Genomic DNA, 25,843 nt, shown 5'->3' on the forward strand with positions numbered 1-25,843 from the left:
TGCTTATCATTTTAACACATTTGTGAGTTTACGGATATTTTTACCATGTAGCACAGACAAATTCAATTAAAAATTTTAAGTAATTTCTTTCACCAAATAATTACTCTGGGAAACTTTATTATTTTGTCATCAAAACACTTTATATCACGTGTGAGACTTCTGTCAAATCATTTAATCCAAAAAAATTGTATGACCAAGAAAACTTAAAGAATATTGACCTAGACTATTGGGCAATTCTGTTGTATCCTACTTACTAGGTCCTATTAAATTTTAAATGATAATGAATAAATAGAATTTTAAGAAAATGAGATTTAAACAACTGGTCAGATACCATTACAACATGACCTTGTGCAGAAAACTCTTAAGTTACATCATGTTTATATTTAATTAAATGAGAAATGTTAAACAAAAACTCCCTCACAATTCACTGAATTGACCTAAGTAACAAGCATGCTTGTATACGCTGGCATTGGACACATTTCTGTATGACATACCAGAATTAGTTTTACATTAACATTTCTAACAGTATATTTGTTTAAAATAACATAATTAAAATAATTATCTTTAGATTCCAAAACTGACTTTCCAATATGACAAAGCATGACGAAGTAAGTTCTTTAAGACATTTACCTCAGTTTGCTATGACTGTTTACAAGTATGTGCAAGGCAATCACTCCAAAATTATCTTTTTATAAATCACATCAATGTCTTTAAAAAAAATTTACCCTTAAAAAAAATAAACTTTAAAACCCAAACTTGAAATCACCCCAAGATACATGGAAAAACTTCACATGGCACACGACTGTTACCAAAACCTCTGTACCTGGCCCTTCCAGCCTCTGATGGTGTGGCTCTTCTCAAAGCTCTATTTGCAGGCCAGCCTGGGGCCACCTACCCTAGGAACTACCTCTTGAAACTGTTAAAACTGTATATGCTTCCCATTTCTTTGCACCAAATCTTACCCTTTCCTTTATTTGTCCACTCTTATCCCTCTTCATTTACTCATCAGTTCACTGTTTATTTGTTGCATGTATTTTTGTAACCTACCTCAAACTCTCTGAGAAAGGAGAATAAATAAATAAAATATGTCTTACACTTCTAGTTCCCTTATCCTCTGCCTCATGACACTTTCTTCCAAAGTCAGGTAGGTGACAAATTATAAATCTAGGGTAACTGTCAAGAAGGCTTCAGGAAAGAATCCCCAGAGCAAATCTGGAGATCACTAAGGTGCAAAGTATTGACTTATTGACTATTTGGATCAGTATCTTCTAAAATTAAACAATATAACTTATAAAAATTTATAATTATTTTTATTTATTCTTTTTATTTATTTATTTATTTAGTTTTGGCTGCGTTGGGTCTTCACTGCTGCGCGCGGGCTTTCTGTAGCTGCGGCGAGCGGGGCTACTCTTTGTTGCGGTGTGCGGGCTTCTCATTGCGGTGGCTTCTCTTGTTGCAGAGCACGGGCTCTAGGCGCACGGGCTTCAGTAGTTGTGACACGAGCTCAGTAGTTGTGGCTCACGGGCTTAGCTGCTCTGCGGCACGTGGGATCTTCCCGGACCAGGGCTCGAATCCATGTCCCCTGCATTGGCAGGTGGATTCTTAACCGCTGTGCTACCAGGGAAGTCCCTATTCATTTATTTTTGTTTTCTTTTGGCTGTACCATGTGGCATACACGATCTTTAGTTCCCGGTCCAGGGATCAAACCCGTGCCCCCTGCAGTGGAAGCGCAGTCTTGTTTTTTTTCTTCCAATTTTTTTAAAGATAATTTTTATTGGAGTACAGTTGATTTACAATACTGTGTTAGCTTCAGGTGTACAGCAAAGTGAATGAGTTATACATGTACATATACCTCTTTTTTAGACTCTCTTACCATACAGGTCATTACAGAGTATTGAATAGAGTAGCCTATGCTATATAGTAAGTCCTTATTAGTTACCTATTTTATATATAGTAGTGTGTATATGTCAATCCCAATTTCCCAATATATCCCTCCCCCACCTTATCCCCTGATAACCGTTTTTTTTTAAAACATCTTTATTGACGTATAATTGTTTTACAATGTTATACTAGTTTCTGCTGTACAATGAAGTGAATCAGCTATACGTATACATATATCCCCATATCCCCTCCCTCTTGATCCTCCCTCCCACCCTCCCTATCCCACTCCTCTAGGTCATCACAAAGCATCGATCTGATCTCCTTGTGCTATGCAGCAGCTTCCCACTAGCCATCCATATGGAAGCATGGAGTCTTAACTGCTAGACCACCAGGGAAGTCCCTATAATTATTTTTTAAATGACTATTATGTACATATTTGTGATAGACTGAGTTTACATGAATCAAATGGTTTAAGAATACTTGCTTTTATTGCCTATCACTCAATTTCATTTTAATAACTACTAGATCCTATCAGCACCAATGACATATTGGACCTTACAATTCTTAGTTGCAGAGATGCCCTGTTCATTGTAGGATGTTTAATAGCCTTCCTGCAAAGCTGTAACAACCAAAAAATGTCTCCAGATGCACTGATCAAAGATGCAATATGCAAGTACTTTATACCCAGATGAATGACAGACTTAAAGACAGCAATACATTAAAAATTCAGGGAGGATCAACTCCCCTAGTGTAAACTATAACTAGGTTCTAAGTCTCATCAGTTTCAATTTCAAGTTAACATTTGTTTTGAACATCTCATTAAGAAAATACTAAGTCAGGAAGACTGCCACCTACTGAATTATAAAAGCCATCCTATAGGATGACCACTTCCCAAAGTATCTTAGAACACCAGCCCCATGAAATGCTGAGGAATTACTGCAGTCATGTACAAATCAGCATATCAAAGGCTCTGAGAAGTCCTTTAATAAAGTGAAATCAACTCTCTCCCAAACTTACCTGAAAATGTAGCCCCCATTTTAATTTTTGTGAAATACCTATTAACATCTCACAGAAATAACATTACGTGAAACCCATGCTGAAAAATGCTATTCCAGGCACTAGAATCTCAAAATAATATCTCACATCTAACTGCATCCTAAAGTAGAAAAGCAATACATGATTCTTGCCTTATTTCATGCTATACGGTGTCCTAAAATAATTAAATCATAGAATCATAATGTAGAAAGACATTAAAGATCACACATATACATATTATAACAACCCAAACCAAAAATACTGGATTCCAAGAAAACCTCCTTAAGCACACGCCAATAGTCAAAGTTGTCCATTTTAAAACCACATATATATTATACACTGGAAATACTTACTGTGTAAGATTCAACTAATACTGTAGTTTCTAAGGCCAGTTTCTGCTCTTGCTCAATATTATACCCCACATAACACAATTTTTCTTTAATCATGCGAACTGTTTCAAAATCAGCAGAATGGTTGAAGGCGTAGCCCCGCAACAGAAGCAGCTGGTACAAAAAAATAGCAGTAAATCCACAAGTAATCTGAATGAGTTCAACTCTGCAAAAGCGATTAATGCTCTCTAAATATGTCATATCAATACCAAATGCAATGGACAGTGAAGCCTTAGCTCTTACTGAGTATTTCAGAAATGGGAATATTACTTGCCATAATAGGATTTATATTTCAGTTTCACAGAGACAGAATTAACAGTTCATGAATAATAAATGGCCCAAATGAGCAAAATATCTATTAATAAATAATATTTTACACTGGACTCCTGTAATTCTGCAATTTGCTCAATCAATACTATATTCATGAACTACCCCAGGTCTTAACCAAGTTTTATCCCTAACTTCTATTATGTCTGACACATATTAGACGGGCAATAGCATTTGTTAAAAAAAAAGAAAAACCCACATAATACACATCATAAACAACATTTTCATATAAAAACTTAAGAAAACAAATCCCCTTATCTTTGTGCTTATGTTCAAAAGAAATCCCTTGGGCACCCCTTTGGTAGTCACCTTCCAGTAGAATTTTGGCTTAGAATGAGAGTATTATAATTCTCATTAACAATCTTATTATTACTTTAAATGAGATTAAAGGAACCCAATGTCAAGGTGAAGACTTACTGCAAACTAATTTATTGCACAGATTTCATCCTAGAACAGTCTCTTCACAGCAGCACCAATGACATATTGGACCTTACAATTCTTAGTTGCAGGGGATGCCCTGTTCATTGTAGGATGTTTAGCAGCCTTCCTGCAAAGCTGTAACAACTAAAAAATGTCTCCAGACACTGCAAAATGTCCCTGGGGGGTAGCATCATCCCTGACTGAGAGCCACTGACTGACCTGGAGAGAATACACTAACTACAGAATTCTGGTACAGACAACATTCCAAACCTTTTTTTTCCACATTACAAAAAGCCCACATGCCTCCAAATAGTGGCCTTATATACTTTATCCAGCAATGTTTTAAAGAAAATTATAACTAATTATATTCACAAGTACACTTTATCATCCACCTGTTCAAAGGAAGGTCTTACGGCAGAAAGGTTGCCTAGGTTGTTCAAGGAAGTTTTAGAGTCTTCCTCCATCTTTGAAATACCTCTCTACCCATTCCTTGGGAACAGTAAATATAATTATGTAATGATGAGCTCTCATTAGTATACAAGAAATCACGTGTGTGAATCTCATATGCATTTTATATGAATAATGAACTGGGCCACTTCTCTGGTGGTGCAGATTAGCTAGAATCCTGAGATGATACATTCAATTTTGTGTTAAGTTGGTACACACAAACTACAAAATCTAATTCTACATATATTTTTTGCTTACCTTGATAAGATATCTGGTAATATCTCTCCCAGCAATATCCAGTCTCCTGGTAAGGTGAGGGAGAGAAAAGCCTTCATACACTGGGCAAATGTGAGTCACACCATCTCCAGAGTCCACCACTACTCCAGTTAATAAACCTGTGGAAGAACCATGAGGTTGTAAATAAAAAGCCAAATCAGAAAAATCAAAGCCAGCAAATTTCAAATATTAGTAAAGAAACCAAACTAGAAACGTCACCAACCAGAATGGTCTAAAAGCCAGCATTTCTTTATTGTTTGCTTATTTTGCAGCTTATTTCGAATACACAGACACTAAAGTCAGTGTTCTCTCACATGCTTCCTGTGAGACTTTTAGTCTAATCATGGGCTACCCCAGGAGATAGCCCTAGGACTATTTTTCAGACCTAGGACTGAAAAATACAACGTGATCTTTATTTTTCCTTCCAATTTAATCTGGATCCCTGAATTCTCTTAAAGTAAAATTTTCTAGAGCATCATGGATAACTTTTACAAAAACCACTGTGAAAGGTAAATATTACACAAGTTGATAGTGAACGTGTTGAAATAATCTAGTTCTTTATTATTATTATTTTTGTCATATGACAAAACTGTGTTTGGAAAATTTGCTGATACTAGATAGCTAGAAATCTGGGAACAATTCATCTTGACTAGCCGAAGGATCATTTCAATTATTCACCAGAAACCAAAAAGACAACGTCAGTTAAACCTCTTAAAAAACAGCAAAGCAGCTGCCTTGTTTCTCATATGTGCTGTTTAAAACTATAAATGGCTGCAAATTACTGTTTCACCTTGTGTCAGGGTTAATTCAGGAAAAACAAAACTTTTTCTGACTCATGTTTTCTAGTAGTTTTTAATAATATTTTTAACAACAAAAAAATTTTAACCAGAATATGCATTATCTACAATTTGCTCAAGCATTCTTTTATCATTGTCCCATCCCCGAGTAGGCACTCTCCCTCTTTCTTATTAGGCACTAAGTAACTGATTTATCTTGGAATACGTTTATTCAAACCACCTCCTACTAAAGTTGATATAATCTGTTTTTCCTTGCCTGATTTTTTAAGTTTCATAAAAATCATACACTGCCTCTTAAGGTTGCATTCTTTTAAACAAGAGACTTTCTATTGTAAAAAAGAATAATCCACAATATCATTAATTCAAAAATACTTCCAGTAATATCAACTAAAGCAGCAATTTACATATTTTATTTTCCAAATAGACCTTCCCATCCAACCTCACCTTAATTTCTACACTCCCAGTAGGTTACATACTGGCCTTTCCCTTACGTATTTGACCGGATTCCAGTGCCACACCCTTCTGTCACTGGATTATTCATTCTTTCCACTTCATTCCTAAGGATTCTTTAAAGCTCAATCTAGTTCTTACCTTTCCATTTATACCTTCCCTGACCACTTTAACCTCCAGCCCTGACTCCATGACTCGTTATTCCCCTCAATCCTGTTTGCAAAATGCAGTCAAACATACTTTCCTGAATCACTGTGTTACCCCTCTCGTATTCAAAAACCTTCCCTGGCTCCGAATGCTGCTTCTTCCTTTTTTTGGTTTAACTGGTAGCACTAGCCACCTTGTTTAAGAAGGAGAATTTTTCCACGGCTTAGAGTTCTTTTGATTAGTATTACTGGACTATCATTTCTCAAAATTAAGAATTCAACAGTTAAACAAAAATAGCTAAGTATCAGGAATTAAAAGAGGGTATCTTCTCCTTGGACAGAAATAAATTTATGAATACTGCTAGAAAAATCTGTTAAGGTAAATTTCATTCAATTAAAACAAAAATTCATTTCAGCAGAAGTGTCCCATCCCCACCCCCTAAATGGAACTATTATCACCAATTTCAAAGCTTAGATTCAAAATTTTTAGTATCTATTTTTCCAAAGTATTTTCTAAAATAATTTCTGAAATTTACTTTAAAAAAAATGAAACAAAATTACCTAGGTGCACACAAGCACTAATCACTCACAGCTGAGCTGTAACTGCCTTAAGGACAAGGAGACCACACGTAGCTTACGGAGTAGCTTACTTTACTCACTGCCATATCCTCTGCACTAAACAGAAATCGAGGCACGTGCTACACTTGAATGAATAAAGCCTCTTTAAAAATTTAATTCTCCCCAAGTACCTTCTTAGTATCTATATGTAGTAGTAAGGACAGTTAAAAAACCCAGTATGTATTCTGAAAAGTGATTTTTACTCATGCACGTGTAGAATCAGATGGATCACCACATTAGTTTGTTTCCCAAGTACAACTGACCCCTGAACAACACGGGGGTTAACCTGCATATAACTTATAAGTGGCCCTCTGCATCCATGGTTCCTCTACATCCCCAGATTCAACCAACCACGGACCATGCATGTACTGCAGTATTTACTATTAAAAAACATCCATGTATAAGTGGACTCATGCAGTTCAAACCAGCATTGTTCAAGGATCAACTGTATTGTCATACACTGCTTAAGTACTAAGGCTTGAGACTTAATTGTCACCTCCTTCAGAAATCTTCTCTGACCTGCTGAATCAATTTCTGTATCTTTTCCCCATTAGATTCTAAGTCCTTGAGGCATCTTTACATTTTAAGTGCCTAACAAGCTCTGTAGCACATATCTGATGGCCCCTTAAGTTCTCGATAACACCATCAGGATATAAAGAGTTCTCCCTAAATGGCTACTATTTTATTCCCAATGGACAGCAAGGCAGTTACTAACGGCAGTACCAAGAAAACACAGTAGCTCCCCTCCATTAAATCCACCTCAAAAGTTAGGAAGGCACTCTCAAATGTCTGCCTTTTCCTTTGTATTTAATCTATTATGTATCTGACAAACATGATTTATACTAACATTTTGGCTCTATTTTTTTTTTAACTGCCAATTCTGAGGACAAATTCCATTTTCATTCTCCACTTTATAAAACATTTTTTACTTTAAATAGCCTAAAAGAGGGAACCTTCTACTTTTAAAAAAATTGAGAAGTTTCTTTTTCCTAAGTCTTTCATTGTTTAGTAAAGAAAATAAAAATGTGTATATTTTATTTGACAAATTTTAGAAATTGTGGAAATATCTGAATAAATATTTGAATAAATACATAAATATTGTGCTCTTCTGGGACTTACAACTTACCGAAAAATCAAACTCCTCTGATATCAAACATATTTCATAAATATTTGCTGAATTGATTATACTAAAAGTTAAGCTTCACCTACCTTGAGCATACAAAGTCAAAACTGCCTGGATGGCTACATACACTCCAGAAAACTGGTAAGTTTCAAACATTACCTGAAAATGCAAAAGGAAAGGGAAAAAATTAGTATTTAGAAATTACATAATAAGTATGTAAAATGTTTCTTGATGGTCAGAGTGGATTAGCTATCCAAAATAGAATCAAAGAACCCAAAAGAATCCTCCATTCTCTTTAGCTCTTTTTGCCTCTACTGAAGTCCTGCTGTCACAGAGCTCCAATTTTGGGGACAGATTTTTGAATACACACTAAGTCCCCAAGCATTTCATAACTGCTACAAAGCAAAGATTTCTTAGTGTTTTAGTTAATGGCTAATTAGAGTGAAAGAAAGCATTCTGCTTTTGAACAAGCCTTTCTTCTCAACTGATGTCCCTTAAAGGAAATATCTTAATTTAAAGACCAACTATAGAAATTGCTTAACTGCTTACCTTCGCATCCCTCTCCCTCAACCTGGGCCAAGATAGACTGTGGCTCTACCTCCAGCAGTTAAAAAAAAAAAAAAAGGTAATAAAACAGTAGGGCAGGAGAACAAAAATAAACACAGCAACTCCTGAATGCTGGCAGATCCTGAATGCTCAGCAGCTGAGCCTGCCCTCCCCACTAGAGCCAAGGCTGCGTTCCACTCTCTGCCAAGGTACACTGCAGGGAGGAGTTCCCTCATGCCCTCTCTGCTCACAACCATGCTCATTCTCTGTAGTGCAGGTTGGCTGGGAACATCCTATAGGATTTTCTCTGTCATCTACACCAAGCATTCCTTGATTGGCAGTGCTGACTACCGCTATGAATATCTCATATTTAGAAATTTTACAAATGACCACAATAAGAATTATACAGAATTTAAATTTTACAACTCTGGGGAATTCCCTGCAGTCCAGCAGTTAGGACTCCGTGCTTCCACTGCAGGGAGCACAGGTTCGATCCCTGGTCAGGGAACTAAGATACCGCATACAGCGTGGTGCAGCCAAAAACAAAAACAAAACCAACAAAACTGAATCACTGTGCTACACCTGAAACTAACACATTGTAAATTAACTATACTTCAATAAAATTCAATTAAAAAAATAAAAAATTCTAAAATACATACATACAAAAATTTTACATCTCTGAAACACATACTCATCAATTAAGCAACTAGATATTCTAAGTAGTATTCTACTCCATCATCCTTTATTCCCCCACCACAGGGATGAAAATGGAAGAGTAATGCTATACTGTTGACCCTTGAAAACACAGGTTTGAACTGCACAGGTCCACTTAATTGCATGTTTTTTTCAGTAAATAAATACTATACCACTACATGATCCGAGATTGGCTGAATCCAGTGATGCAGAACTGGAATAAGGAGGGCCAAATGTAAAGTTATACACAAATGTTTGACCGAGGCGGGGTTGGCACCCCTAACCCTGCATTGTTCAAGGGTCAACTGTATTTGCATTTATCAACTTGACAGTCTGTTAGAATTTGTTTTTACTTATAAGATCATTAAAAAGTATCTGTAGTTCTAATACAACTTTCTGGGTGAGACTGAAGTAGGGCATTATCAATCATAGCCAAATTTGCACTCATGAGTAAAAAAGCATTAAACTGAAGATGAGACCTTAGAGTGCGGTAAGACTAATTCTTGTCATTTTTGCAGATTAAAAAAATATGTGTCCTAGTCAAATAGCTAGTTAGTGGATGACACTATACCTGTCATCTCCCTAACGTTTCATTTGAAAGAAAACTTGGTTTTCATTCTGGTATTGTGTTACTTTCCGAAAGGTTTCCTTGTGTAGTAACCTTTTGATTTAATGCAAAAATATCTCTGCACTCTGATTTTGTAATGAGTTGCTAAAAATAAGTAGCAATTACAAATGACTACTTATCCATCACAAAGTATTAGTGATTGTAAACCATTCAGAAAGTGTAAAATGGGGCTTCCCTGGTGGCGCAGTGGTTGAGAGTCAGCCTGCCGATGCAGGGGACGCGGGTTCGTGCCCAGGTTCGGGAGGATCCCACATGCCGCGGAGCGGCTGGGCCCGTGAGCCATGGCCACTGGGCCTGTGTGTCTGGAGCCTGTGCTCCGCAGCGGGAGAGGCCACAACAGTGAGAGGCCCGTGCAAAAAACAAAAAAAAACAAAAACAAAACAGAAAGTGTAAAATGCAATTAAAATATGAGCTAATACAATAAAGCCCATCTTTCATAGTTTTAGGGGTGGCTAGGGGAAAAAAGCAATAAAATAAGAACCATAAGAAATGATATGGATTCTGTAGCTAAAACCATGATCTCAACATTTTAAAACACTTAATATAAAAATTCTGAATCTGTTCCAAAATTTCCATAAACATCTAAACATAGCCACTGAGTAAAACAAGATATTTACATTAAGTAGTATCTGGAAAGCTACTAAAATACAAAGCAATTAAAGGTTTCTATCTCATATATAAAATGAAAGACAACCTTGAAAAGTTACCTATCTAAACTATTAAGAATGTAGACTTTCTGCTCTCTGTAACTGCCTACCTCATTAACCGTTTCAACCTCCTTTCATAGCTCTCTTCTATCTCCCTGGCCCTTCGCTTTCTCACCTGTCTACTATCACTTCTTTGATGAACCATATTATCTATATCCTCATGACTCTCCCAAGTTTTTATCTCCAGTCCCAGACTTCTCTCCTGAACTTGATCTTAATAACCATCTACTTGACATTTTTGCTTGGATGTCTAATGAAGACCTAACATGTCCAAAACTGGACTGCTGATCCATTTCCCTCCCAAATCCTCTTCTACTATCTCAGTCTTTCCCCATCCTCCAGTTACTCAAGCAAAATCTTTGCCGTTATCCCTATTACCCACATCTAAGAAATCGGAATATATTTTGGCCCTACCTTCAAAACAGAGCCACAATCTGGCCACTTCTCATTACCTTCTCTGCTACTACCCCTAATCTTAACCATCATTATCTTGTGCTTAGGTAACTGAAAAAGCCTCCAAACTGGTCTCTCTTGTACCCTTGCCTCCTTATGTTCTATCTACATTCAACACAGCAGCCACAGGAACCTAAATCTGAGCATGTCCCTTCCTTGTAATAGCTCTACATTTCACTTGGAGTTTAAATCTAATTCCCTATTAGGGCCTACATGGCCCTAGATTGCCCCATTACTTCTCCCACCTCGTCTCCTGTTGCTCTCCCACACTGGCTTCCTTGCTGACTCTCTAATATGCCAGGCTTGCTCCCATTTCAAGACCTTTACACTGGCTACTCCCTTTGCCTGGAATGCTCTTCCCAAATATATTCTGGCTAACTCCCTTTGTTTAAATATCACCTTCTCACAGACACATACTACCACATTCTATGAAAAACGCAGCCTCCCTACATTCCCCATCCCCCTTAACCTACTCTTTTTTTCCCCTTTAGCATCTGTTACCTTCTAACAAACCATTCAATTAACTCATTTTTTGCTTTTTTGGTCTGTTTTCCCCTGCTAGAGGATAAACTCCATGGCAGCAGGACTTCGCTTTGTTTACTGGTATATTCTACTTATAAGTAATGACTAACATAGTTAGGTGCTCAATAAATAGGATCTGGGAGAAAATAACAATTATTCTTATTCCCTTTATTCTTAAGGACAACGGTAAGATAAAAGAAAAAAAACATGTGCTTTAACATCACATCACAGAAACACATATGTGAGCAACCCATCTAAAAACTTACCTCTACAATCTTCTCTCTGTTTTTGGTTGGGTTCATAGGAGGTTCTGTGAGCAAGATTTTACAATTCCTGGTATCTATGTTAAGTTTCTCTGGTCCAAATGTATAGTCCCACAGGTGTTTCATGTCATCCCAATTTCGTACTATGCCATTTTCCATTGGGTAATTAACTTCTAACATTGAGCGTAATTCACTTGCCTCATCACCAACCATAAGATCCTAGAAAATTATAATATCAAAGCTTTAGACCAAATTTTTGTATAAAATACCTTCAGAAAATTATCCTCCCATAATATTTTGGAAAACTTGGGAATAATTAATTTTAATTTTTCTGGCACTTTCAGACAAAGTTCTTCATTCCACAAGTTAAAAAATCTTTTCCTTCATGAACGCCTTGCAAATCTTAATCATGAATAATAATTTTTTATGTACAGCGTGGTTTAAATCAATAAATTGACCTTACCTTTAATACATATGTTTCCAAAAGAAGAGCATTAGCACAAATAAACCCCACATTTTCATATTTTGGAGGGTTTTGTATGAGGTTTCATCTGTTTCTTTTGCTCAAATGTTCAAAAAATAAGGCCTGTGATATGTGAGATAGCACATCAGGGGAAAAAAAAACTTGTAGAAAAATGCTCAATGCATGCAGCACATTTCTTTGTACTAAATATCAAAATGATAAGTGTGAGTACTATAAAGCATAATGAGAAGCAAAAAATAAAAGGATGTTTTATTACACTGTAAGAATGGACATATGCACCATATAACTTGTAAATTTCACAAACTTCTATCTATATATGCCTCAATTAGAATTGAAATTAAATTTCAATATATGCCTCACCAAGATGAATGATAATTTGTAGAGATACAAAAAATTAAGACAAAGAGAAGCAATTCTTCTTTAAAATTATCTCATGAGCAACATCTTCAATCTTAAAGTATAATACTGGAAAACTATGCTATTACACACGAAGCAGAATACTCACAAGTCTTGTCTCCAATGACAGCATACTTAAGATGACCCACATTTCAAAAGTCAAATTTTGTGTGTATAATAAGGCTAATGATGTCCCAGAATTTAAACTTATTTTAGAAATCGGCTAGTCAAAATGCTAAATAATCTTGATTTCTACATATACTGATGAATTCAATTAAAAAAAAAAACCTAGTATCAGAAATAGCTACTATTTGCTATAAGACCTTAGGATATTTTAAAACAGAAGTTTAAATACATGTATGAGTTTAAAACTTTTAAAAATAACTATTAAAAAAAAAGAGAAGAGATAAACAAGGATGAAAACTCTAAAAACAACAATAAAAAAAAACCAAACAGATTTCGGGAAAATCCACTGAAAGCAACAACAAAAAGGAAAAACAAAGTTAAAGCACATGCTAGAAATGTTCACTGAAACTTTTCTGTTGCAACTAATTTTGTATAAAGTTAATTTACCATAACTTAATACTCAAATTGCTTAAATATTAGCTATTTAGGATCATCTGATAGGAAAATGCAAAACTAAAAATCTGTATTTGTGAACTCTAGTAACTGACATGCATTTGTTGAATTACTTATGGAGAAGTATACTGATAATTTCAAATACATCAAAAGACAAGATACACTGATGGACTGACAGATGGATAAATGGATACATATGTGATATATCAGTATAATAAACATTAATATCAGAATCTAGGTGATGCATGTATGGGTTTCACTGCAAAATTCCTTCAACTTTGCCGTGTATTCTAAACACTTCTTAATAAAATGTTAGGGGGAGGAATTTATACCTCCAAGTACATATATTACTTTTGGCCATCAATATAACTTAATATACAATTTTGTTACTTTCTTCTAGAATATATCTTTCTTTGTGTTATCCAAGGTAATAACAGATCAGATAATTAGATGGTTTATATCATCGATATATATTCACAACTACATTTCAACAAATTTAGTATAAGTCTGGTCTGATTTCATCAGACTGTTTAGTTTTTATTCCATGCAAGAATAGGGGCTTACATATGTCTGATCTAATGCCAACTCAAAATAAAAGTGTCATGGATCTACTTCTAGGGCACACATACCATAAATAATTAACTGAAAAAAACATCTGGCATTGAGTATCTTACCATCCCTCTGAACAGAGGACATTTAAAATGGAAGAAAACAAGTATTAACTTATCAAATTAGTGCAAATAGTCTTGACTAACTCAAGCTACCTAATTTAAAAACGTATCCATATCTAAAATTTTATTTCAAAAAATCCTAAAACATATAGTTTTCCTTAGAACATTTTAACTTCCAAAACCCCCAAATGATAAAAGCTTTATGTAACTTGCCCACATCTCCAAGACCAAAATTATAACCCATCAGATCAGGCCTTAGTTTTTTACCACCCACCTCATCATTGGACCAAGCCTAAACCATCACCTATTACCTGAAAGAATGAAAACTTATAGTAACTGTCTGAGATGTTGTTATAAAAGCATTTATATTTTATGAAAAGCAGGCAGTGTAGATGAGATTTGCCAAGAATCATTCTGAACAATGTCACCTCAAATTAAAAGTAGAGCAAATATACTTTAAAACCACAATTAAATTTCATAAAAAACACTAAATTAAGCCTACACTGTTCTCTACAAGTACATTTTTTTTCTTAATCTCCTTCAGATTTTAAGACAAATGCATGACCTTTTATTTAGGATAAATGTAGGAATTTCCACTTTTAAATGCTTTTGTTTATTCAAAAGAAAACATCACAAAGTCACTGTTACTAGTTAAAATACATATCACTAGAAAGGCCTGATATTAATCTCTGTCAAAGCTGCTTACAAATAATATTAAAAACAAACAAACTTGAAAATATCTACTACAGAAAGCACTTTGACTATCACAGAAAAATATGATGAAAGAGTCAATTGCCTGGGAAGCGCCTAGTTCTAGTTCAAAAGAAAAAGGTGCCACACAATGGTATTTATTTAGAGGAAGAATCTATTGTCTAGGCGAAAGTCTTACAAGACTTCCACCTTTTTCTTATTTATACTCAGATAATGCAAAATCTGCTCATCGATAAGGATAATATAGGAAACAAGTCAATCTCTTTTTCTCCCCCTTTACTATTTATAGTTCATTTGCACATTAAAATTTTATTCAGTTTATTAAATACACATATGATACTGTACTGGATGCAAATATATACACACATATATAGAGGCTACGACAGGCAGTGTTCAATTTAACAATGGTCAATAAAGTGGATTTATCCAAATGCAACAACTTCACCCCAATTTTCTGGATCACACATATCCTAAATAAAGCCACTTGGTTTCTAATAAAATGCACACGACATTCCATTTTAATCGTAACATTCATCTACAAAAAACACAAGGAAAACAATTCAAAACTATGTTAGTAATTAGTTCTGATTTGGTCCATTGTATGCAATCAGGAAAAGTATAGGACTTAATTAGTTGCTACCAAATTGAAGCAATGAAAAAGGTTAAAAATCAAAGTACTTAAAAACTAAAAAATTAAAATATGGAATTACCCCCCTCCCCAATACCAAAGGGACACAAAACAACAACTACTGTCCCACCAAGCAAAAGTGGAAAACAAACAGAGAGCATGTGTGTAACCTCACTTACCATCTTTTTGTTATTCTACTTCAACAGGTCAAGAAAGGTGAAGAGAGAGAAGGTAGAAGTAAGAGTCAGAAAAGGCCTAAATAAAATCCTCACTGAAATTTTTAAACATACAAGCAATAAAGACAAATTAGGTCGAGGTCAGATGCAGTACTACTACAGTTTACGGAGTTAACAATTAGGGCCGATTTGCATGGACAGTTATTACTCCTGAATGAAAATAAACTCATTAAACAATTTAAATTTCCAGTTTTTAGTCTACCACATTTTAGCTAACAAGACACAAAAAGTATAAATCAATCCACTAGGCACAGGAATTCCAAAAAAGTCAAATTTCTTTAATTCATTACTGAATTTAAGAACCTTAATTAAGGAAAATAAATAGCAGAAAAGGTCTAGCTGAGTAGGTAAAGGGTATTTAGAGTGACTTTCCAAGCTCTAGTAGTCAAGTTAAATTTGATACAGGTCTGTTTTCTTTCACTGTTTTCTACTGGAAGAACAAATTAACTTGAAAGACTTAAAAGATTAAGCAGATTGAACAGAAGTGAGCCAACCGAACACAGACTGACAAACCATACAAGCAAATGCTACTGGGGAATTCCTTAGCAAAAATGTCTTATTAGAATATCTAGTTTCATTTCTATCACTTGGCCTTAAAAAGCAAGAAAATGGTAATTATTGTGACTATGCTGGTCAATAAAAATAGCTATATGTGATGTATCTTAATACCTCAAAAATGTTATTATCCATAAAGTATATAAAAAGCCATTCTTCTTTAAAAGGCTGATACTGAATAAAAGTGTGACTTCCAACATCATTAAAAAGTTTACCCTTATCACTATTATTAGTTAAATTTTAAGTTGAGTTCATTTAAGATCGAATTCAATCAGAACGAAAGGAGTTCACAAAAAGAGAATACAGAATTCCATAAAATTCCCAAAAGACCCTAAAAAAAAAACCCAAAACAAAAACAAAAAACCTCTCATATTGAGTATCCCTTCTGATTGTAACATAACAAAACAGAGGCCAGAATCATTCACTCTTTTATGCTTTAAAAAATTAACACAGAACCTAAGTTTCAGTTTGTATTTTTATTCATTGTGTAATTCAATTCTCTAGTCCCAACAGCAGAGAGCCACCAAGTAGCAAACCTCTACCACCTATTACCGCCTTCCTAGACATCTCAAATAAACGTTCCAGAGAGGCACACACTAACTCACACACTAACAATTCAGTGAAGTCTTGCCAAGGACTGTCCAGATTGGACCAACAATGCTAGTCCATTCACAAATGATTCAGCAAAAGGGCCCCTAAATGCTACTGCATTTTGTATAACCTGATCCCTAGGCCACCTGAAAAATTTAAGTCAATTGGTGACCACTGACTTTTGATTCTTTTTCTTCTACAATATTGTAACTCTCACTTGATTTTCAATCCCTTTAATAGAAGATAAAAACCTATCACCCATAACATCCAGTCTCTCACGTTAAGTACAGTAGGTAGGCAATGACAATATTCCCTTCCCTCTCCTCGTGCTAAGATAAATACAAGGCCAAATAAAGACTTGCACAGCTTCCTTCTGCACACTATGGAAATCAGTTATACTGGTGAAAAGAGGAACCAATAAGATTTATATCCTGTGTTTCCTGACTAGCTATATAAAAATGTAGGGGGATCAGGCCATGAGAACATGGGAAGGAAAAATCTTAGGTCCCAAAGAGACACTAACATAGAAAAATATATGGAACTGAAAGACATAAAAATACCAGGCTGATTTCTTTTAAAAATTATATTAGGTAATAGGACTTTAAGTCACTAATAGAGTATTCACATCAACACAAAAATCTTACTAAGTATTTTACTTCATTCAGAGAGTAATGGCATCAAGCTATACTTAAAGTCAGATGAAATTAACTTCAGATTCTGGTGCCTTTCTTCAGGTGTTGATAAAAATTTTAAATATAAGAAATTCGGCCCTCCTCCTTTGCTTTTCAAGGCATCACATTTTAAAACTACTTAATTCAAAGAACACCTCAAAGAACAATGAGGTTTTGCTCCTCATTTATCAATAAATAAAATATTACCTTGATTTCAATGTTTCCCACTTTGGTGGTTGATCTGATAATAGGTCTTCCAACCAAAGCTGGGAAGATGTGTTCTGGAAAGTTAGAGCCTGCATATCCACACTTCACAAACTGGAAAAGAACAGTAAAAGTGAGTTAGTGTCAAGGTATTTATGATATTATCCTTTTAAAAACTGTATTTGAAAAGTACCACTTTGCATTTATACAATATTTTAAACTTCTGTTGCTTTCAAATTACCCAAAGTAGTCACCCCACCTATCATATCCTCCATTTATTTCCTTTATGGCACTACTACCAGAGTTCCCGTTTCCTTACTAGTTAACTGCTTATTTAGTGCCTAGGTCTCCCCACCACAGGGAGCTAAGCTGAGCAGTTCATGCTGGAGCCCACTGCCTTGATGCACAGCGGGGAAGGGACAAATTCACTCAACAAATGCTAAGGATTTTTAAGAGAGAAATGTCAGAAAATGAACAGATCTAAAGCAGCTTTTCATTCATGTCTGGCAATTCACTTAAGCAACCCCATTTTTGAAAATGGGAAAATCAAATGGCATATGGACTAGCAACAAAATAAACATTTATTAGGCATTTTGGGCTATTTACATCTTTATATTTAGACAAACGTATTCAGTAATACCAAATGACATAATTTCATATTCAGATAGTGTACTCCTCCAATGAGGACATATCACTGACTCTAATAATACTTCCATTTTATGAATAAGAAACTGATATACTAGGAGATTTAACAATCTACAGTAAAACTGAAAACAGAACCAAGGGTTTTTAATTCTTATACCAATAATACAGTCTGTTTAGTCTTATTTTTAAGAGCAGCCATTACAAGGAAAAGGCAGTTTAAAACTTCAGGGTGGGAGGAAGAAGCTATAAAAGAAAGGAAATGCAATCAGTCTCTACCCTCTCTCTCCCTTACCAAGCCTTTATTCAATGTATGGTACACTGTGCAAGGATTTTTGTGTCTATTGATGAATCCCAAGCACCTAGAACAGTGTCTGACACATACTAAATGCATATTATTTAACTGATCAATAAATATTAGTTTTGCTGTTGACTCGTATGATACTATGATTATTTTAACCTAAAGAATATGTTTAATATTGAGAAAGTCTATTGTTCCATGGCTTCAGGTACCATATTCTCTTAGAAGAATTAAGGAGAGAAACAGTAACTGAATGTGATGCATGATAGTAATAACACAAAAGTGGACAGAAAGCTGTTACATACAAGGAACTGTTTTGTTTGATAGTGGTAAAGGTTAGCAACTACCTGAAACTCACTGACTTCTGACTAACCCTCCAAAATATAAAATTTTTCTACTGCAAAGACAATCTTGTTGGAAATGATGTTGATGAACCACATTTAATTATAAATAGTCTAGAACATTCTGCCATGCATAACTTCAAGTCTTTTATAAATAGAGCTCTTAAAAATATGTTGAAGTCATGTCTTTAGCAGACTAAAGCTACTGGTATGAAAAATCTGCCTAAAATTTTAAAATTGCATATTTCCAATACCACCTGAATTCGTATCTCCTCAGTTCACGTTTACATTTTAGAACCTACATAAAACACACTGCTCAGATAGGTTTTCTTCCAAACTCACAAAACCTAGTCCTGCTTAGTTTACCATTCAGCACATACCCATTTCTAAAACTATGATACAATTCTGACCGGATTACCTTCCAAGGCAGAAGTTACTGTGATATGATGGCATATGCAATAGATTACCTGCTTGCTCATACCTCTCTCTCCATTTGAACAGTGGTTGATAAAGAGCAATACACTTCCCACCCTAAAAAAGTGTTCAACAGAATTCAGAAATGCTAGTCCATTTTTCCACAATGTCTTCCCAAATAATTTAACAACGTGACCCAGAAAGAGTTGGAGTGACAACTGCCACAGAGGAAAAGAATAACTTAGTATTTTCTAGTCTATTCAAATTAAAAGAAAATGAAAAAACCTCTCGCACGCTTTTCTTCTAAATCAAACTCGCTTTTGTCCTTAAGTGAAAAGCCAGCTCACTGGACGTGAACTGAAATCAGGTGCAAAACAAGAGAATCTCTTCTCATTACCCCACCATATCCAAATTTTTACACAAATAAAATTTGTCATGATCACCAGCTTTAGTCATAATTTATACATATGTTCCAAATATAGAAACCAAATACAATGTAGACATTAAATTCTTATGTGTTAACATAATGAACAGATAAGGACACTGGGTGGGTCAAAAGTGTCCATTCACCAGACTGAACATGCTCACATGGGTATAAATGTTCTTTAAAAAAATGACAGAATGACTGAAAAAAGAACCTACAAGTTTGTAAGGGCATTTTTAGCATATTAAATGGAAACAAATGATTTAAGTGAGAAATCGTAACATAAGGTAAAGGTGGGGCAGGAGCCTGGAATGGGGCGTAAGCCAAGTCCTGGTGCAGGGAGGAGGCTGCGAACGTTGACGTGCCTCCCCTCATTCTGAGCCAAACACACTGGGAAAGGTGCAACACGGTAAATCCATAATCATATCACTCAAGGTTTACTGATTATAATCTGAACAATTACAGATGGGTAGTTTGCATCTTGAAATTCTTGTCTGAGCATACTTCACGGGACAAAATATTTGCCAAGTGCCTGAGGTAAGATGACAAAAAATTACGAACTCCTGAAACTATAAAAATAATTGTAAACTACTATTCCTGTGCTTTATAAAAAATGGAAATTTGGCTTTTAGTTCAAATTAAAGATACCAATCACTTATTAATGAAATTATTTACTCTGCTTAAGCAGTAGCTTATTGGAAGTAGATGCTGCCATAGTAATCCAGTGCTAGCATTACTACAGGGTACTAGTGTTTGGTCAAAATGGCAAGTGCTGCACTATTTCACATTATTTCAAATGTGAAAGCACTATAGTTATAATAACAAGAATATAATTACAATGATCTATTTCTCAATAACATATAACCAACAGACAACCTGGCATTTCCTTTCTTGTAAAAAGTATTTTTTAAAAGATCTAAACCACGATGTAATAAAATACAAAGAAAATATTCTTTTTTAAATTATTTGTTTGGTATCATTTTTAATCCTGGAGATACCTCCCCCCACTCCAATCATTTTAAGACTTGGTGGCTTAGTTCTCTCATCATGTGCAATAAGGCTGTGTTTAAGAAATAGATTTTACCATATATAGTTTCCTCTTCATAGCACTGTGGTTTAAACTGGCTCCCTTACTTCCTACTGAGTCATCAAATGGTAAGAACATGAACAATATAATGTTCTTTCAAGCAACAAAAAAAAGCTCATCTACATTTGCTCTAAAAGTACCCTTCTCCCTCAAAAAATAAACTGGGATTTATAAAGTCTCATTTAGGCTTATTTAATTTGTATTTTTCCTTTATTAATTTAAATTGATAGTATTGACATATTAATTTAATTGCATAGTGATTATTCTGATCTTAGACCACCAAAATATTTATTATATTTATTCCAAAGCACTTTTTTTTTTTTTTTTGCGGTACGCAGGGCTCTCACTGTTGTGGCCTCTCCCATTGCGGAGCACAGGCTCCGGAAGCGCAGGCTCAGCGGCCACGGCTCATGGGCCCAGCCGCTCCACGGCACGTGGGATCCCCGGACCCAGGCACAAACCCCGTGTCGCCTGCATCGGCAGGCAGACTCTCAACCACTGCGCCACCAGGGAAGCCCTATTCCAAAGCATTTTATAGGGTGAAACCAAACCTGTTTCTGATTTTTCTAATTCAAACACTCCTAAATTCATCATATAAATCTGTATAAGCCTGATAAAGGCCATAATACTACAAATGTGAATTGTAAAAGTATAATTACCTAACACTATAAGCTACTTTGTATCACTAGACCCTAAAAATTATACCAGTCACACAGCAGGCACACCAGAAGTCTTCACTGTTGGTGAACTAACTCAATGTTGACGAAATCACCCAAGTTTGGTAAAAGAATATACAACACCCGGGGCCCAGGCCCAACTCCTGCAAGGCACCCAAGCCTAAGCAGATCTCCACATTTTCACCTATCTGGCCACTTTCCGCAGCTCTATTTTAGGTGCAGGTTTGGACGAAGGCTCCATTTTAGGTATGAATGGTTATGAAGGTGAAATGCATAAAGTACTGAAAATGGATGAGCTTTTCCTCCTCTAGGAGGAAAAGAGACAGTGGTCAGCTTGGGAGCTAATGAGGAAGAAGAGCGGGACCAACATCTGGCATGTGATCACAAGAACTCACCTACTCTTAGGGCATTCGATTTAGGGCCTGCCAGAGGGGCTTAAAAAATCAAGTTCTCGGGACTTCCCTGGTGGTGCAGTGGTGAAGAATCCGCCTGCCAATGCAGGGGACATGGGTTCGAGCCCTGGTCCAGGAAGATCCCACATGCCATGGAGCAACTAAGCCCGTGCGCCACAACTACTGAAGCCCGCGTGCCTAGAGCCCGTGCTCCGCGACAAGACAAGCCACCGCAATGAGAAGCCCACACACTGCAACAAAGACCCAACACAGCCATAAATAAATAAATAAATAATCAAGTTCTCAAATACCTATAATTTTAACACCTAAAATGTGTAAGAGGCAAATTGCTTTGGAGTAACAACTATTCCCATAAGTTTTTAGAAATTTAATTTTAATATCTTCTTTATTTAATCATAGAGGAATCATTAGACCTTCAGGTACCTAAATAAAATCAAAATGACTATGAAGTATAACCATAAGAAATACAGAATCTAAGTGGTTCCTAATTCTCTAAATTTTCAGAAATATCACAGCATTCATGACTACATACCACATCAGAGCTGTTTCTTCATTTGAAGTCTACCATGTCCTATAGAAAATCTGGATAAAAATTTTAAAGTAACTAGAAACATAACACCAAATATGTAAGTTTTTGTTTGAATTAACTACACTTTTCTATTTATGTCATAGTAGCTGATCTTTTGTCTTAAGAAACAAGATTCTTAAATTATGGATTAGACATAAGACTAATCAATAATATACAATCAGTTTTCTAACACAAATAAACTAATGAAATAGTAACATAAAAACTAAATATTATGGGACTTCCCCAGTGGTCCAGTGGTTAATACTCCGCGCTTCCACCTCAGAGAGCGCGGGTCCGATCCCTGGTCGGGGAACTAAGATCCTGCATGCGGTGCAGCCAAAAAGAAAATTTTTTTAAAAAAGAAGAAAAAAAAAAAAAACTAAATATTATGAGAAAACATATACTACAAAAACAGGGTTCACTGTCCTTCAAAGAGGAGGAATCCATTAAAACATAACTGACTTCAATTTCTAAAGAAAAAAGCTGACATATTCACAAAACAAAATATATTAACATCAACTTTTAAAGATTTACATTTATTTAGAGGTCAATTTGAGACTACAGTGGGAATCAGGCTAATATTTTTTTAAAAGCACCTTTAACTGAGTTTTAACTGTAAAAGCAATACATGTTTATAGTTAGTTTCACTTAAAGATAGTTTAACAATACATGGTTTGTTAAAAAAACAAAGAACAGTTTTCCAATAATTCAGAAGGGTGATGAAGTCCTTCCCACCTTACCTCACTCTTATCCCTAGTCTCACAGGTAACCACTATGAACATACATTTCTTATGAATTCCGCCAAAACTTTCACATGAAAGTTTGTGTCCACATTTGTGGACACATAAATATCTTTAATAAAGAACACACACATAAATGGAATTGCTGTAAAACTTTTCTTTAAACTTAACAATAGATCATAAAACTGTTTCTATAGTGGTGGACCTGCCTCCTTTTCTTTAAGTACTATTCCATTTTGTATGGATGTCTTCTTACTCTCATCCGTTTTTAACTTAGGTCAGATAAAGCTAATATCATCATTGCTTGTAAAAGTCTTAACAAATTCAATCAAGAGCAGCATTACAGCAGTGAATATCAGCTCTTTATTCCCCTCAACAATCCAGTTTCCAAAGGGCTTTAAAGTTCAAATAAAATCTATTTTAATTCATCTATCACATTTATGGAAGGGGATACATGTCACAAAATACTGCAGCTCCAAAATGGTGAGCACTTGTTGTAATGTAGGGGGAAGTGATCACTACAGAACTCATCCAAAATAAGTAACACTTCTGTCTTCTAATTTGCTGACTTTGCTGCCCAAAATACATTTTTTTTTAATGGGGTGGGGGGGCGACTCAAAGAAACAACTTTCAAATAATTTCTATATCAGTGTTTTACTCAGATTTTTACAATTATTTGCATTTTAGAATCTTAAATACTAACATTACCTGTATTCTGCAAGTAAGGAAAAAAAGGAGGAGGGGTACCCAAACTGATTAACTTCCCCTAATGTTAGTGGAATTAACACTTGGGCCTTAAAGGGTGCAAGATCAACCACTAGAACACACTGGTCTCTGCGGGGCTGCACCTGGGCCAAATTTCCAGCATGCAGAACAAAAAGTAAATGATGCGCTGCCGACCTGGTCTCCCTTCCCCTCAAAAAACAAGAAAACAAAAAACCAAACACTGCGAAAGGACTGAGGCTCACTGCATGACAGCACTTCCCTTTTTTCTTTAAACCCGTTTCCTGTCTCCCGTTCTGTATCTTCAACTATACAGGAAGAGGAAGGCCTCTTGATCTTTTTACACACCGGCGACCCTGGGGAATGGAGCCCTTTTGGAACACACAAACCCAGCCTTTTACCCCTCCGGCCCTTTAGCCAGAATCCCGCGGCTCCAGCGCGGGGCCGGCCCCGGCCGGGCAGCAGGTAGTAACCCCATCCAGTGCCGGCCTCGCCCGCCATCCTGACCCCGAGCTGCGGGAGTGGCGGGCTCGGGGAAACTAAGGGGCCCGACCCTCTCGCGCGCCACACCCACGGAGGCGGGAAGCGAGGCCCTGGCCCCTTGGCCCCGGGGGCCGAGGGCCCAGGGGTGCAGCCCCGGGCGCCAAGGGCCCGCGCGCCCCTCGCTCATCCCCTGACCGAGCCTGTAGCCGCTGCAGCCTCCCCGCGAAGCGCTTACCCCGGTGCCGTTGTCGCACACCACCACCTTCCGGCCCTGGCTGTCCATAGTGCGCCCGTAAGAGAGCCGGAGCCGCCGCCACCGAACAACCTACAACCGCCGCCGTCCGTCGGTTCCTCTTCCTCCTCCTCCCTCTTCCCGGCCCCTCCCGCGGCCCAGCTTTTTTCTCCCACCCGGAAGTGGCCGTCCGCCCCTACCCGCCCCTGCCCGCCACCTACTGACTGCCGGCGCGGAAGAGGTGAGGACGGGAGGGAGGAGGCCGAGACTGGCAGCGGTGAGCTCCAATAAGAAACAAAGGAGCCTGAGGTCCCACCCACGGCGCCGTTTCCGGCTTCGGTTCCCGCTCCGCTTTCAGGGTCGCCGCCCATGCAGGTTCTTCCTGTCGGCGTCTCTTCCCCGGCGCTTCGTCGGGTGTAAATGGCCGCCGAGGTGGCGGCCGCTGCGGTCTTCTCCTTAAGGCGTGGCAGGAGTTGGCTCCGCTTACCCGGCTGAAGGAGGCGCAGGCAGATGAAAGATATCTGGTCTGTGGCGAGATCGCAATGAAATGTGACAGAGAAGCCTACCGGGAGGGCGGGAGGCGGCAGACCCACTTGCTAACCCCACTATTGAATGAGGCTTGGTGTGTCATGCTTGTAGACCTTTTCAGTGGGCAGAGCTGCGATGGTACAGACACATGAAATCGCGCATTTATACCGATTCCTCCAATTCCAGCCCAGTCTGTCTGCCCAGTTTGCCCTTAGTCAAGTGAACAAGAGTAGGTGCTTAACGATTCCAGCCTCATTGCTCACCACTTCCCTTGCAGCAGCATGATATTGCTTCACACCTCTTCAGTATATGTACCTATCTGAACCCAGACTCTGTGCTTTGAAATCAGACAACCCCAGTTTCAAACAAGGCCCTGCCACTCAGGAATTCTGTGATCTGGGCCCGCCCTACATGAGCCCTCAGTTCAATATTATAATACCAGACTGCTTTTCAGTTTCACTTTGTTCTTTTATTAGACAGTGGTTTTCAAACCTTATAAAGGCATAGAATGCTTTATTCAAATTTAATCTTAAATGGAAACCCAACATATAAAAATAGATCAAAGTATGGGACTTCCCTGGTGGTCTAGTGGTTAGGATTCCTCGCTTTCACTGCCAAGGCCAGGATTCAATCCCTGGTGGGGGAACTGAGATCTTGCAAGCCGGACAGCCAAAATTAAAGAAAAGAAAAGAAAAGATAAGATCAAAATAAAGCTGCCATAGTTGTTGGAAGTTTGAGAAGTTAGTCTGAGTAGGAGGCCTCGGGGGAATCTGTCTTCCCTGCATCTGCTTCAGTAGTCATTGAGGTACCTCAGCCTGCTGAA

The 25,843-nt window shown here is 36.9% G+C and overlaps 1 protein-coding gene across 3 annotated transcripts in view; it reads right to left on the reverse strand.

Moving 5' to 3' along the window:
* ACTR2 (actin related protein 2) overlaps positions 1-24,688 on the reverse strand; it is a 34,130-nt gene extending 9,442 nt beyond the window's left edge. Inside the window, exons 1-7 of one of the 3 annotated variants that reach the window (XM_007464104.1) lie at positions 24,496-24,688; positions 17,451-17,561; positions 15,370-15,461; positions 11,725-11,940; positions 7,996-8,068; positions 4,758-4,894; positions 3,270-3,419 (exon numbers count right to left, since the gene is read on the reverse strand). In XM_007464104.1, coding sequence (XP_007464166.1) covers positions 3,270-3,419; positions 4,758-4,894; positions 7,996-8,068; positions 11,725-11,940; positions 15,370-15,372 — 579 coding nt within the window. In that variant the 5' untranslated portion in view covers positions 15,373-15,461; positions 17,451-17,561; positions 24,496-24,688. The remainder of the gene's footprint in view (positions 1-3,269; positions 3,420-4,757; positions 4,895-7,995; positions 8,069-11,724; positions 11,941-15,369; positions 15,462-17,450; positions 17,562-24,495) is intronic. The other 2 variants (XM_007464103.1, XM_007464102.1) reach the window with 2 other exon arrangements.
* Between the last annotated feature and the right edge of the window lie 1,155 nt (positions 24,689-25,843).

The sequence above is a fragment of the Lipotes vexillifer genome, unplaced genomic scaffold, assembly GCF_000442215.2.
Source record: "Lipotes vexillifer unplaced genomic scaffold, Lipotes_vexillifer_v1.1 scaffold311, whole genome shotgun sequence".
NCBI classification, from domain to species: Eukaryota; Metazoa; Chordata; class Mammalia; order Artiodactyla; family Lipotidae; genus Lipotes; species Lipotes vexillifer.